At 37.9% G+C, this 14,629-nt stretch overlaps 1 protein-coding gene across 1 annotated transcript in view; it reads right to left on the bottom strand.

Annotated features, from left to right (window-relative positions):
- Nucleotides 1-14,057, bottom strand: part of FAM98B (family with sequence similarity 98 member B) — a 37,378-nt gene extending 23,321 nt beyond the window's left edge. The window contains exons 1-3 of the mRNA XM_040492253.1: nucleotides 13,926-14,057; nucleotides 5,523-5,668; nucleotides 4,278-4,412 (exon numbers count right to left, since the gene is read on the bottom strand). Coding sequence (XP_040348187.1) covers nucleotides 4,278-4,412; nucleotides 5,523-5,668; nucleotides 13,926-13,996 — 352 coding nt within the window. The 5' untranslated portion in view covers nucleotides 13,997-14,057. The remainder of the gene's footprint in view (nucleotides 1-4,277; nucleotides 4,413-5,522; nucleotides 5,669-13,925) is intronic.
- Nucleotides 14,058-14,629: the final 572 nt, after the last annotated feature.

Here is a 14,629-nt window from a genome sequence, read left to right as displayed (position 1 = left end):
ACTATGCTACACCTACTGTGCCCGTGCTGTATGAATAGAACAACAAAACCTGGGTGAAAGCACATCCATTTACAGCATGGTTTATTGACTATTTTAAGCCCACTGTTGAGACCTACTATTCAAAAGAAAAGATTTCCTTCAAAATACGACTGCTCATGGACAATGCACCCAAGGGCTCTCGTAGAAATGTACAATGAGATTAATGCTGTTTTCATGTCTGCTGACACAATATCCATTCTGCAGCCCACAGATCAAGGAGTAATTGTGACTTTTAAGTCTTACTATTTATGAAATATAATCCTTAAGGCTACAGCTGCCATAGTGATTCCTCTGATGATCCAGGCAAAGTAAATTGAAAACCTTCTGGAAAGGATTCGTTACTCTAGATGTCATTAAGAACATTTACGATTCAAGGAAAGAGATCAAAATACCAACATTAACGGGAGTCTGGAAAAAGGTGACTCTGAACCTCATGGATGGCTTTGAAGGCTGAAGACTGCAGATGTCGTGGGAACAGCAAGGGAACTAGAAGCAGAACTGAAGATGTGACTGAACTGCTACAATCTCATGACAAACCGCAACAGATGACGAGATGGATAAGAAAATGATAACTTGAGATGGAATCTTCCCATGGTGAAATACTGTGAAGATTGTTGAAATGACAACAAGAGATTTAGAATATTCCATAAATTTAGTTGATAAAGCAGCAGGGTTTGAGAAGATGTACTCCAATTTTGAAAGAAGTTCTACTGTGGGTAAAATGCTATCAAACAGCATCGCATTTTATAGAGAAAATGTTTGTAAAAGAGTCCACTCATGCAGCACACTTCGCTGTTGCCTTGTTTTAAGCAATTGCCACAGCCACCCCAACCCTGAGCAACCACCAACATGATCGATCAGAGGCCATTGGCATATAGAGTCAAGACCCTCTAGCAGCAAAAGATTACAACTTACTGAAAGTTGAATGATGGCTGGCATTTTTTTGGAATAAAGTATTTTTTAATTAATGTTCATTGGGTTTTTTTCAGACATAATGCTACTGCACACTTAAAAAAACTGCAGTATACTGTAAATGTAACTTTTATATTTACTGGGGTAACCCAATATATATTACTGGGAAACCAAAAAATTAATTTGATGTGCTTTACTGTGATAGTCACTTTACTGCAGTGGTCTGGAAATGAACACACAACATCTCCCACCCTCAAAGATTCTGAACCAGTAGGAGTTAAGTATGTGTATGATGTTAGACCCAAGGTGATTCTCATGGGCAGGCAGGATTGAGAGCCACTGATTTAAAGACTTTTCCCTGCAATCTACACATGATAGTCTAAGGAGTTCACAAAAAGTTAAGACAGTATGTATCAAACTGTACTTATGAAGACTATGCCAAGGTCCCTCTGATTTCAAAACTTCATTCAAACAGATCACCAGTTCTTCAAAAATGTGTACTCTGGACAGAATCTAAGCTGGTCTGCCTTTGTTCTCTGGGAACGTGCCCTATGTAATACTACAAACAAGAGTTCAGTCTAGTATTTAAAAGGCTAATCCATGCAGATGGTAAACAATACAGTGAAAAGTCTTCTTCCCACCACAGATCTTCAGATTCCCCTTCTCCAAAGGCAATCAACATTAATGTCTGGGATATCATTTTAGGCATATGTGTATGTACATTGAGAATGCATATCTACCATCTACATGCTTTTGTTTCTTTTATATAAACGAGTGTACTGCACATATCCGTATATATTTTTAAAACTTACCAATACATCTCAGAAATCATTCCTTATAATCACATTTGATCTATTTTCAGTCTAATGGCTATATAGTGGCATCACTGCAAAGATATACCATTTCTATTTAACTACTATGAATAATGCCATAATGAACACCCTTTTCATATATCTGTGTACACTTAGGGAGATAAATATGTATTCCTAGTTACGGGATTTCTGAGTTAAAAGGTAGGTGAATTTTAATTTGATATTGAGAATTTGCCCTCAAATAATTAAGTGAAATAAAATATATAAAATAAAATAAAAAACTGTTCTAACAGTTATTCTCTCACATTTTAATGCCTAACAGTATATGAGGATGCATATTCCCCCAAATTTGTATCATCACATTTTTTTTATTTTTTGTTATTTACTTGTCTGTTAAGTGAAAAATGGTATCCTGTCATTTTATTTTTGTAACTCTTTGAGTGATACATCTTTTCACGATTAGAAGCAATTCTTTAAAAACTTTTTTCTGTGGAGTGCCAGTTCATTTATTTCGTATTTTACGCATTTTTCCACTGAGCTTTTATCTTTTTCTTCTGGATTTATGAAAGCTCTTCACATACTAAGGACTTTGGCCCTTTATGTTTTATACATGTTGCAAACACCGCAAGAAAAGTATGAAGAGACTTACTGCATCATTACGTTTTAAACACAGAGTCAAGACAAAGACAGAAGCGATGGTGGTAAGACTGTGAACTGGTGTAACAACTCTGGAACAAAATATGGTAATATATACCTAGAGTTTATTTTTAAATGTTTATAATCTTTAAGTAAAAGTAGCCAAAAACATGAACAATGAATTAAAAATAGAAAAGAATCTAAACACCCATTGTACAAAAATGTTATGTCTATAGCATAGAATGCTCTGTAGCCATTTATTCTTTCCAAAAAAATATTAAGTGATGGGGAAATGCTCACAATACATTAAATGAGAAGGAGGAAGACAAGGAGCTGCATCTACAATAGGCTCTTAATCTTACTTACATGTGTGTGTACAAAGGAAAAAGAGAAGGAAAAGAAAATAACACCAAAAACAATTGATGATTCTGAGGAGTGAGATTATCAATGATTTTCTTCTTAACAATTCTCTATACTTTGTAAGAATTCTATGATGAACATATAATTTTAAACACATAACATAAAATTTACCATGCCATTTATAAACATACAACAGCATTAAGTATATCTGCACTGGTAGGCAACCATCACCCAACTCAAAAACATTTTTATCTTCCCTAACTGATACTGTACCTGTTTAACACTAATTCTGTTTTGCCCCATCTTCCAGGCATACATTTTCATCATCAGAAAAAATTATACCAATTTCTCTTTTACCTCCTTATTTTTACTTGTACCAGAAACCTGTATTGCTATTATTGTTCAGATTTTCAGCAGATAAGGCAAAAAGGGAAACACAATGGAGCACACAGTTCTCACTGACAGAGCGCCCATGTTCCTCTGGGCCAAGGCTTCTCAGCTCCCTTTCTGTCCCCAAGGGTTACTGTGCTCTCCCATCACTAACAATGGTTCCTTAAATCAGTGACTCCTACTGAATGGGAGGAAGATGGGGAAACAGTATAAGAAAAGGGTGTTGGGAGGCGGGGGGAGGGGGGAGAACGACATAATTTTTATCCCCTGCAACCCATACAAGGCAATTCAAATGTCAACACTTCTATCACCAGCACTTAACACTTATGATTTCTGCGCCAATTAAACAAACACTACAGCCTATGAGGAATATATCACATGGAGTTTTTTATAAATGGTACAACCTGAAATAACAGAAATCTTCAATAACAGATGCTAGAAAAATTCTTTCAAATGACCACTGTCTGTAGAACTTTGAAAACAGCATGAAATTAACCGAATTTTAAAAATGTTTAAAGGACCCCAATACAAATAAATGGATTAGTTGTGGTAATTGTTTGGATATAGGGTAATCTATATTCCAAACTCACCCCTGACAAAAACAGGTCACACTCACTAGAATTCAAATGGCCAGAGGGCACAATCGTTTTAAAAACTGATATAACCCTAGTGCCTAGAGCAGTTTCCAGTTTAATAATAGATCAGTAAATATTTTTGAACCAACTCTCATTCAATGCCTAGCACTAAAAACAAGATCTAATAATGCACTTAACTGCCTAGTTTCAGAGTTTTAAGAATAAACAGGGCTCTAAATGACCAACCTATTCATTTAGGTATAAATGCTGAGTGATGAATTACATGAAGAAAAAACTACTAAAACAGTATGTAAATCACAAACACAGCATTCTACAATGGCCAAATAAATCTTAAGTGTTAGAAATCTCAGCACATTAGAATTTATACATTTATGTAAGTATTGCTAAGTCAGCTTCATATTTTAAGTCAAATATTAAAATCTTTTTAACATACAAAATGTCCAAAACTTCATTAATCAAATTTCTAAATCTTGAACGTAACAAAAACCACATCAAACACATGAGTTTAAATGTTCAAAGAAAGATAACTTACATAGAAGCTTCAAACAGTCATCCTTCTTTTTTAAACGGTCCTTAATATCTCCTGATATGAGTACAGAATACGGACATGCCATTTCTTTTAAAAACCCACTTATCTCAAGCTGGAAGCTTTCTAGATCATCTCTCCCTTTAAAAAAGAAAAACCATAAAACACTTACCGAACATTTTATCATATAATCTGAAACTATAAAATCTACCACTAGTTGATTTCAATTTTATACTTAATTAAAAATTTTCAATTTGACGTAAAATCCTTACATGTGTGACACCCCCATGCTTAGGTATAGATAATCAATTTCTACATAAAAAAGGAACACTTAAATTTAAGAACTTAAGTATCTAATCATGACATAAGTATTTTTACATTTCAATCCCTGTTTTCCAATGGACTTTCCACAGAAGCAGATAAACTGGAACTATTTTACGTCAGTAAATGAAATACTGAAAGTGTTACTGTGACTATAGTAACTGGCTTCACAGCAAATGATGTATTTCTATTGTATTTCTATGGATTCAGATAAAAAATGCAATCATTTGAGCTTCACTGCTTCTTTCTTTCATAATCTAATGATGTATGAATTTGTGCCACATGTTTTCAATTCAGCTAATTTTACTTTGCTTCAAGGGAATTCTACTGGATTTGTCAAGAAAGGAAAACAATTTAAAAGGACAGCTCCAGAAGAGAAGGTTACTTTGTACCCTATCAAGTGCTCAATAATTTTTTATTTTTCATTTTAATTTGCTATCTGAAATTCCACCAAAGAGCCACAAGGACTCCAGTTACCAAGACAGTAACAAATTAAACAAACATTTCTGATCTAGCACAGGAGTTTTTTAGAGAAGTATTTCTACGTGAATCCATGTCCTGAATTACAGGCATGGTAATTCAATTTAAATTAGGAATTACATGTACCTTAACAACAAAAACAAAACCTAAATTCAAAGTAAGCAATATTCAAAAATTTAACCTTTTAAATAATCAAATTCAGACTCTACTTTCTCTGAAGAATGATACTAAGGTTAAGATCGTAAACAGTTGTTGTTTATAATCTTATATAAATTTAAGAACCAATTTTGAATTACTATAAAATTTAACCCAAAGGTATTCAGTTTCACATACTGCAGTTCTTCATAATGTTACTGATTTTTCTTTGCAGGCACATTGCAGATAAAACTATAAATCATAAGCCATCATTTCATTTTACTACCACAGAAAAACAAAATACAATGGCAATACCAGCTGAAGTGATACTTTCTTCCAAGTTGCACAATGATTTTATCTGAGAGCCTAACCAAACACAGAGCTCTGAAAATTCAGGCGAAGACAGTCCACCCTCTGCTGCCTTGGTAAGGGCTTGCTCTTCTAACAGTGGTCCCTTGTACCTAGAAAGAAAGACGTAAAAGGTGTAAAAAAAAAAAAAAAAACAAAAAAAAAACAAAAAACAAACTGGTAGCACTCTATATATCAAGGCCTGGGGCCTATTTTTATAAATAAAGTTTTACTGGAACATAGCCAATAAATGTATCCATTTACAAACTATCTCTGGCTGCTTTCATGTTGCAACTGCAGAGTTGATAGTATGGTCAGTAAAGCCTAAAATTACCATTAGGTCTGTTATAGACATGGTTTGCCAATTTCTGCCCTATTTAATTGGCATTTGGCTTTTTGTCAACATTTTATCATGTTTTAGTAACATTATTAACCAATTTTAAGATAAATATTACAACTAACACAAAGTCAAATAGAGCAGTCTAATAACCATATACAAAATAAGCAAAAAAAATTTTAGCAAAAAAAGAACAGACACAAATTTTATTTTATTTTTTTAAAAATTTTTTTTCAACGTTTATTTATTTTTGGGACAGAGAGAGACAGAGCATGAACGGGGGAGGGTCAGAGAGAGAGGGAGACAGAGAATCGGAAACAGGCTCCAGGCTCTGAGCCATCAGCCCAGAGCCTGACGCGGGGCTCGAACTCACGGACCGCGAGATCGTGACCTGGCTGAAGTCGGATGCTTAACCGACTGCGCCACCCAGGTGCCCCACAAATTTTATTTTATTTTTTGAGAGAGACCAAGTGAGCGAGGGGCAGAAACACAGAATCCCACACCGCCCCCCCCCCGCCCCCCCGGCCGCCCGCCCCGGCCCCCCCACCCAGAGAAGCGGGGCTCATCCAAGGCAGAACTCGAACTCACTAACCTTGACACCATGACCTGAGCAGAAGTCAGAAATTTAACTGACTGAGTCACCCAGACACCCGGATGCAAATTTTAAATTAAAAAATTAAAACTGAAAAGGACCTGCGTATGAGATCATTTTAACCTAAACCATTTATTTTATAATTTTGTACTTTTAAACACTGCTACAAAATGTATTTGAATAAACCTAAAATTTTCTAATTTTATATATTAACTTCACTGAATTATATACCAGTTTTCTACTTTTATTGTTCTTCCTGCAACTATTTTTTTTCCATTATAAACTTTTAGATTTTAACATATTTAAATTTAAACCACTGCCACTTATGTATGTATGTATGTATGCATGCATGCATGTATGGATACTTAAATTGTCCTACCTCTGCTTAGTGGGAGCCCATTCATATTGGCCACGGAATCCTTTTATTCCCTGTATTCTCTGAATTCTTTCCTTGCTTTCTATGACAAGATGTTCCTGCCCTATACCTGTAATTGGCCATTTCTCCAAAAAGCCCTGATTCTTTTTAATCATACTTACGAGTACACAATCGGATACTAAAGGTAAGTCATTGTATATGTATCTTTTTAAGAGAAATTACATCAGGAGTTCACATTGCTATTTCTAATTCAAATTTAGAATTGCAGGATATTTACTTATTCTGTTTTACATTTCTATTATCTCTCAGAATGAAATTCTGGTTTGTAATGACATTTACAGAATCCTACTACACATAAAAATAGATTTACAGATAGCTTCAGAATGGGAAAATCAAATAACAATAAAATTACTGAAAACAATTTTTTTTATCTTTAGAATATATTCTATTAAGGGGCACCTGAGTGGCTCAGTCAGTTAAGCGTCCAACTCTTGGTTCTGGCTCAGGTCGTGATCTCAGTGAGTTCAAGCCCCACATCAGGCTCAGTGCTGCTGGTACAGAGTCTGCTTGGGATTCTCTCTCTCCCCCTTTCACACTCGCGCATGCTCTCTCTCTGTCCACCTCAAAATAAATAAATAAACTAAGGGCACTTGGGTGGCTCAGTCAGTTAAGCGGCTGGCTTTGGCTCAGGTCATGATCTCATGGTTCATGAGTTGCAGCCCCCATCAGGCTCTCTGCTGTCAGCACAGAGCCAGCTTCGGATTCTCTCTCTCTCTCTCTCTGCTCCTTCGCTGCTCACTCTCTCAAAAATAATAAATAAAAAAAATTAAAAATAAATAAATAAGCTGAAAAAAAAAAAAGAATATATTCCAGTAAGGATGTAGGAAAAAACAATCCCTTTCCATGGGATGAAACCACCTACTCCATATACTGGTAAACATTTGTTTCATTTTGCTTTCAATTTTCAGCAATTTTTCTTGCTTTGATTTCATTTTATTTACTTTTGCTTTATAATTATGTAAAACATGTACATTATTTCAAAGTCTAATTTAGAAAACCAGGAATATTCAACAAACTTAGCTTGCAATCTTAATTTTGTTCCCTCTACTCTGTTCCTTCCTTCCCGTGCATGTTTATTAGGGGTGGTCATTCCATAATGTTTTAAAATATAAATGTATATATACTTTTTTAGGTAAAGGCAGTCTACTACACACTGTCCTATTCCTTGCTTTAAACACATACACACTCATACACATACATTTACATATATAGCAGACCCAAAAACAAGGAGTTAGGGGTGCCAATCCTAACCCTGCATATAACTTTGGACTCCTGAAAAACCTAACTACTAATAGCCTACTGCTAACTGGAAGCTTTACTAATAATATAAAAAGCCAACTAACACGTACTTGGTATGTTATTATGTATCACATACATATTCTTACAATAAAGCAAGCTAAAAAAAAATCATAGGAGTTTTACAGTATTATACATGTATTTTTTTGAAAAAAGTCCATGTACACGTGGACCCATACAGTTCAAATCCATGTTGTTAAAGGGTCAACTGTACTGGAGATCAGCAGAGACACTGCCCAATTATTTTACAGTTATATAGTACTCTACTGTCAGGAGTACTAGGCCCCTAGTTAAGGACATTTGGGTTATTTGTAGTATTGTGCTATCAGAAAAAATTTGGGGTGCATCTGGGTGGCTCAGTCAGTTGAGCATCTGACTTCAGCTCAGGTCATGATTTCACAGTTCATGAGTTCAAGCCTCACATAGGGCTCGCTGCTGTTAATGCACAGAGCCCACTTGGAATCCTGTGTCCTGCTCTGTCTGCCTCTCCCCCACTTGCACTGGCTCTCTAGCTCTCTCTCAAAAATAAACATTAAAAAAAAAGAGAGAGAGAAGAAAAATTTAGCAAATTTTTGTCAGTTTTTACCTGCGATAGATTTCTAGAGGTCAGACTGTTGGGTCAAAGGGTAAATGGATATCTAACTTTGCTAGATATTATTAAATATTCCTCTACAGGGGCTGTACCATCAAGGTGTAAGAGTACCATTCCCACACAACTCACCAAAGTTGTCAAACATTCAGATTTTTGACCATCTGGTATCTCAATATAGTTTTAATTTACATTTCTCTTAAAAGCAAGGCTGTACATCTTTTCATATGTTTAAAGGCCATTTGCGCATCTTTTTCTCTGAATTCTCTGGTCAGAGCTCATGAAGGTATTTTCAAATCCCCATTTTGCAGGTAAGAAATTAAGGCTTTGGACACCTGGGTAGCTCAGTCCGTTGGGCATCTCACTCTTGATTTCGGCTCAGGTCAAGATCTCAGGGTCATGGGATCAAGCCCTGCATCAGGTTCCACAATGTGCAGAGTCTGCTCAAGACTCTCTCTCTTCTCTCTGCCCCTCCCTACCCCAAATAAAAATTAAAAAATTAAGGCCTAATGAGGTTAAGGTACCTGCCTTAAGTAGCAGGCTAGGCACAGTAATGGGCAAACATAGATAGATATATGGTACAGATATTGATAATTATATTTATTCATAAATCATTTAGCCTTTACAGTAATGCTTTGGAGTCAGCATTATCTCAATTCTATAGGATCAGAAGTAACTAGGTGATGACTCTAGGATTTAAATCCAGATTTGAACCCACACACTCCACATGAAGTCACACTTCTGTCTATACTAATAAGGAAACTAAGCAAATAACCTGGCCAGGTGATGCAGCCAAGTAAAGGCAGAGCTAGGACTAGACCACTGCCCCTGTTCCTATAGGCAAGACTGGTTCCTCCATATGTTACCTTTCCTCCAGATCTTACAGTGCCTCTTAGTGAGATTGAATAGTAAACATCTTCTTTCCCCCTACTTGCTTGCACTTCTGCAGTAAAGAAATAATCATAAACTCTTAAATAAATTTAATTAATTCATATCATTGGTGATAAATTATTTTTAACTGATATGCCACTTATAAAATTCAATTAAAACTTTTTAAATCATCAAAAATAATTTAGAAGAGAAAAAAACCATAAATCTCAATGCCTCAGCTCATGACATGAGGTAAAAAATAAAAACAAGAAAAAGTGCATTTAACCAAACTGACTAATAATAATCACAGTTTTAGTAGTAATACCACAAACTGCTCTTATGGTAGGCCAGTGCTGTGTGCTTTATGTATTTAATTTAATTACCTCATTTAATTGCCACAATATCCTATACGATAGGGATTATTATATGCTCTTAGTTTGTTCTATGTATTTTTATGTAATTAAGAAAGTGCTATTATTCCAAACACTGGGGACACCTCCCCTAAGCCTAGACTTCCCCACAGTTGCTGGTCTGGCCCTGCTTCAATCTGGGTGATCCAAATCTTCAAGTCCATTAAGGCCATTAGCAAACCTCCACAAATACACAGCCACTGCCTAATTTACTTTCTCTTTTCCATCAGCCAACATATACAGTATGAGAACCTTTCCTTCCCTCTATCATTTACACACCCTACTGGCTTGCCTCTAATCCAGCTCTCCACTTCCTGCATCCCAGACTCTTACACTAAGTTTCATCCATGAACAACAACTCTCCTACACTGTCCCTCTCTTCTCAGAAAGATTATCCCTGCCACCTCTAGCTTTGGTGATTTTACTCTCAAGTTCTTCAGGAGCAGATGGTAAGGTTTCTGTCCTTTTTGCTTCCCCAAACAGCATCCATATCACTGCTTCCCCATCATCTTATAAATATTCCTGGTCTCTCTAGGTTCAGGCCAGTCAGATTTGCCACCCTCTTTCTTTTGTGGTTTTCACCTATTAATTGTTTGGACACTCTCCAAAATTCCCTCCCTGCTCTCAGTTTTCCTCTCCATCCCTATTTCTGCCATTGATCTGTATGTATACCCTATACAATAACCTCAGCTCTAATTCCTGAACTTTGTCTTTTCCGACCTTTGCCACTTCATGTCAGTGAGCCACCCCTTAGACCTTACCATCACTGGGAACTACTCCACCTGCAAAATCATTAATTCAACTACAACCTACTACCTATCCTTGGGCTTGCCCTTTTGACCACTCACTGACAACTATTCTTGGATCTCATCTCTACCTCCATTCCATTGGTCCCTCCATAATCTCTGTATTGACTAGCTCTCTGCTGTCTTCATTTTCTTCCCTGTCCAATTTAGATTCCAAGGTGCATCCTTTCATTTTGGTTCCATAAATACTTACTGAAGAAATGAGTCATTGATACCATCATGTTCTTCAGTTCCAATATCCAAGCAACCACTAAGTTCTGCAGTGCACTTCTTTCCATATCCACTTCCACAAAGCACCCATCACTTCTTGTCTTGACTATTAACTAAATTCTCCCATCCATTCTCCATCTTACTGAGGTAACTCTTGAAACTGGACATCTGTTCTCTCCCCTTTTTATTTAAAATCCTTCAATCATGCCCCACTGCTGTTACGACAAAGAACAAAATCCAGAACACAGCCTAAAAAGTGTTGCATGCCTTGGTCCTCACCTAACTCTTCAATCCAATTTTCCACTATCTTGGCCCTTGCTCTCTGCCCTCCAAACAATACAGCAAGCTTCTTTCCACTTCTGGGTCTTCCATTATTTTGTTCTCGCTTTAAGGACACCCTTGTTCTCCTTTCCCATCCAACTTCACCTAGCTTACTCCTGTCCTGCTCCTATCCTGCCCTTACATAGGTCCTCCTGTCATGTTATGCCACCCTTTTTTTCCTTTAAAGCATTTAATACAGTTTATCATGTTTGTGTGATCAAGTCTGTTTCTCCACTGGACTGTCCACCCGGACAGGGCTCAATTCTATTTTGCTCACCACCGACTTCTCAGAACAAGGTGCAACACAGAGTTGTGATCAGTAAATATTTGAAATAAACCCCCTTCCATAATGGTGATTCTCAAATAAGCTGTGAAGCTTTTTCAAAATATGCATGAAGCTTTTTCAAAATATGCATGCCTGTATGCACCCTGGAAGATCATGATCCAGTCAGTCTGGTACATAACAGCCTGGAACATTTTATTTCACAAGCTCCATACATGATTCTGATGTACAACCAGGGCTGAGATCTACTCTACAAAATCAGACTGTCAAAACTAAAAAAGAACTCTGAAATCATGAGCTTGAACTCATGAGGAAACAGTTATTCCTACCCACTTTACAGTATATCACCGAACTGTTCTTTCACACAGATTTTCCCTTTTAATTCCTCCCTTTAATTTCTAATTTTACTTGATAAAGTACTTTCACTGATACCCTCAGTGTTTTAATTACAACAGAAAATGCACTATTCACAAACTACACGGATATTTTAAAACCTAGTGCTCAATTACAACACACATTTTAAGGAAAAACTGCTTTCTGTATTTCATTATCATTGTAAGAAAACTCAAACTTCAAAATCATGTCCTCACATACTCCAGGAAAAATCAGTTCTAACATACGTAAACTTTTATTTTCCATATTGAATAATCTGAAACTAGTTTTCCTTGATGAAAGTCAAGGTTATAGCAAACTTAATTTTTCAAAACACCTATAATAGGCACAATTAAAGGAATGAAGGAAGAGAAAAAAAGCACTGACTTTCTCTTTTTCATAAACTATTCACATAATCATACTATTTTTATCTGGAGTACTCAGGATCTCAAACTATTTGGGGCCTACACACTTCTAGTAAGTATTTTAACTTCTTGTTTTGGCTATTTCTGTAACCAAATTAAGTGAAAATTTCCAAGAGATTTCACAGAGTAAAAATACCCCTTAAATAATCTGACTCAGTTCTTTCATTTGACAAACATTTATTCCGATCTACGAAGTGCAAGGCTCTGTAACATTGCCAAGTAGGTATTATTGGGGTCCAAATGAAGCAACTGACAGAAGAGCAAGTGCAGTTTTAGAAAAAAATAATAAAAATAAAGTGGGTGGAGGTTTCAAGCTTCACAATAGAACTGCAAAGACACAGCCTATCCCATTCAAGAAACTCCAGCACGTGGCAGGGCAAACAACTGCGCAGATGGTTCCAATCTCTAAATTTAAGTAAGGAGTATTTTTTGACTCCCAACTATCTGGCCCTATCTCTATCTCTGTGCATTCTCTTTCTTGAACTTTTTTTCATTTACCCATTCATCGAACCGTAATTTATTGTACAGGCCGCCACTGTAGGACGTTGCTGGGAACAAGACAGGTAAGGCGCCTGACTTCCTGGAGCGGGAGGAGGTGGGGGCACTGCGAGAGAGGATAAATACACGGGGCAAGGTAGTTTGGGATACGGACAACAGCTGGGAGTAAAAACAGAATGAGGCTGAGGGAGACTTTGCACCTCAAGATCCCCGTGCTTCAAAGCATTAACATCATTCTAGGAGTTCTCATGGCACTTAGTATCCTGAATTGTAAATTCCAGTAGACTCTTTGTAGCCCCAACTATGTGAGCTACTAGTAATCTGAAAACGGTCTTTTTCCTCTGCCTTAGCACATAAACATGCGTTAATTAATACGTATTAACACCACGGCCGTATGTTAAACGAACGGATGAAACGGTAGAATGAATGGACCCACACCAACTTAAAGACACTTTCTCCGGTCAAGGAAGCAGGAGATTCGCTCCCGAACCCTCATTAAGTCACAGGCTGTACATCGCAGGGACAATAATCCCCAGCCGCAGTTGGGGTTCCAGCACCCATCGCCCCGGGGCGCGACCACTACGTCAACAAAAATACCAGCCGCGGCGCAGGGACACGCTCCTCGGCGAGGCTGCCGCTAACCTGGCTGCTCCGCGCCAACGCCGCGGGGCCCGGCTGCGGAGTTTCGGGGCCAAGAGTTTGGAAGAGGGGGCCACGCGCCCCAGCTCGCCGGCCCCGCTCCACCCCTCAAACGGATTTCTCTCCCGCCTCCCTCTTAACTCCGTCGGCGCCGGCGGGAGCGCGGCTGGGAAGGCCTCCACCCAGCTGCCCGCGCCCAGCAGAGGCCCACGGGGAGGAGACCCCAGCGGCCAAACGGAGGGAGAGCTTTACGTTTTCAGGGGAGGGCGTCCCTGGGAATACTCACCCCAGCGCCTCCAAGGTGTCCAACACGTCCCCTTCCATCGTAGGTTCGGGACCCGACTCCGGCCCTCTCATGGTCCTTGGGCCCAACGCTGTTCGGCGCTCTAAGAAGCCCGCCGGAAACCTGCGTCACGGCGCCAAAGTTCCGGGTGGAGTCTCCGCCAGGACTGCTTAGGAGCGCGGCTGAGTGGGGGCGTAACCGTTGCGGCCGGAGGCAATCGGAGCTCTGTGCCTGAAACCGCTTTACGTAACAGTGCAAAGTTTTTTTAATTACGGTAAATTATAGTAATAAAAAGATTTCTTTGTGCTGGCTCTTTTCTGTGTTGACATCAATCTTAGGAAACATCGTGATTCTACCCAAGTTGTTCTCAACCTATCAGACTCCAGACCTTTTAGTAACAAAAGTCCTGAAATGAAATCATTATCTGGAGTAAAACTGGTATATAATATTACGTATCAACACCTATATTTAAATCAGTATGCACGGCAATGCTCCGACTTTGAAGAAGAAATAAAGGGAAAGTAATGTATGACAATATTGGTACACTGTGAAAGGTAGGTCAACGAAGTAATAGGGTGCTTGTTTCTATCTGTAGAAACCTCTTAAACACACATACGGAGCATGTGTTGTGTAAGAAACAAAAATACCAAAGGCAAAGTAGGGTAGATGATGTGATCTTCTAAAATTGTGACTAACTCTCCATAAAG

This window comes from Herpailurus yagouaroundi, unplaced genomic scaffold, assembly GCF_014898765.1.
Source record: "Herpailurus yagouaroundi ecotype Mexico unplaced genomic scaffold, PumYag 184, whole genome shotgun sequence".
Taxonomy (NCBI): Eukaryota; Metazoa; Chordata; class Mammalia; order Carnivora; family Felidae; genus Herpailurus; species Herpailurus yagouaroundi.
Note: the sequence above shows the minus strand (reverse complement) of the source record. Positions and strands in the feature narration are given on the sequence as shown.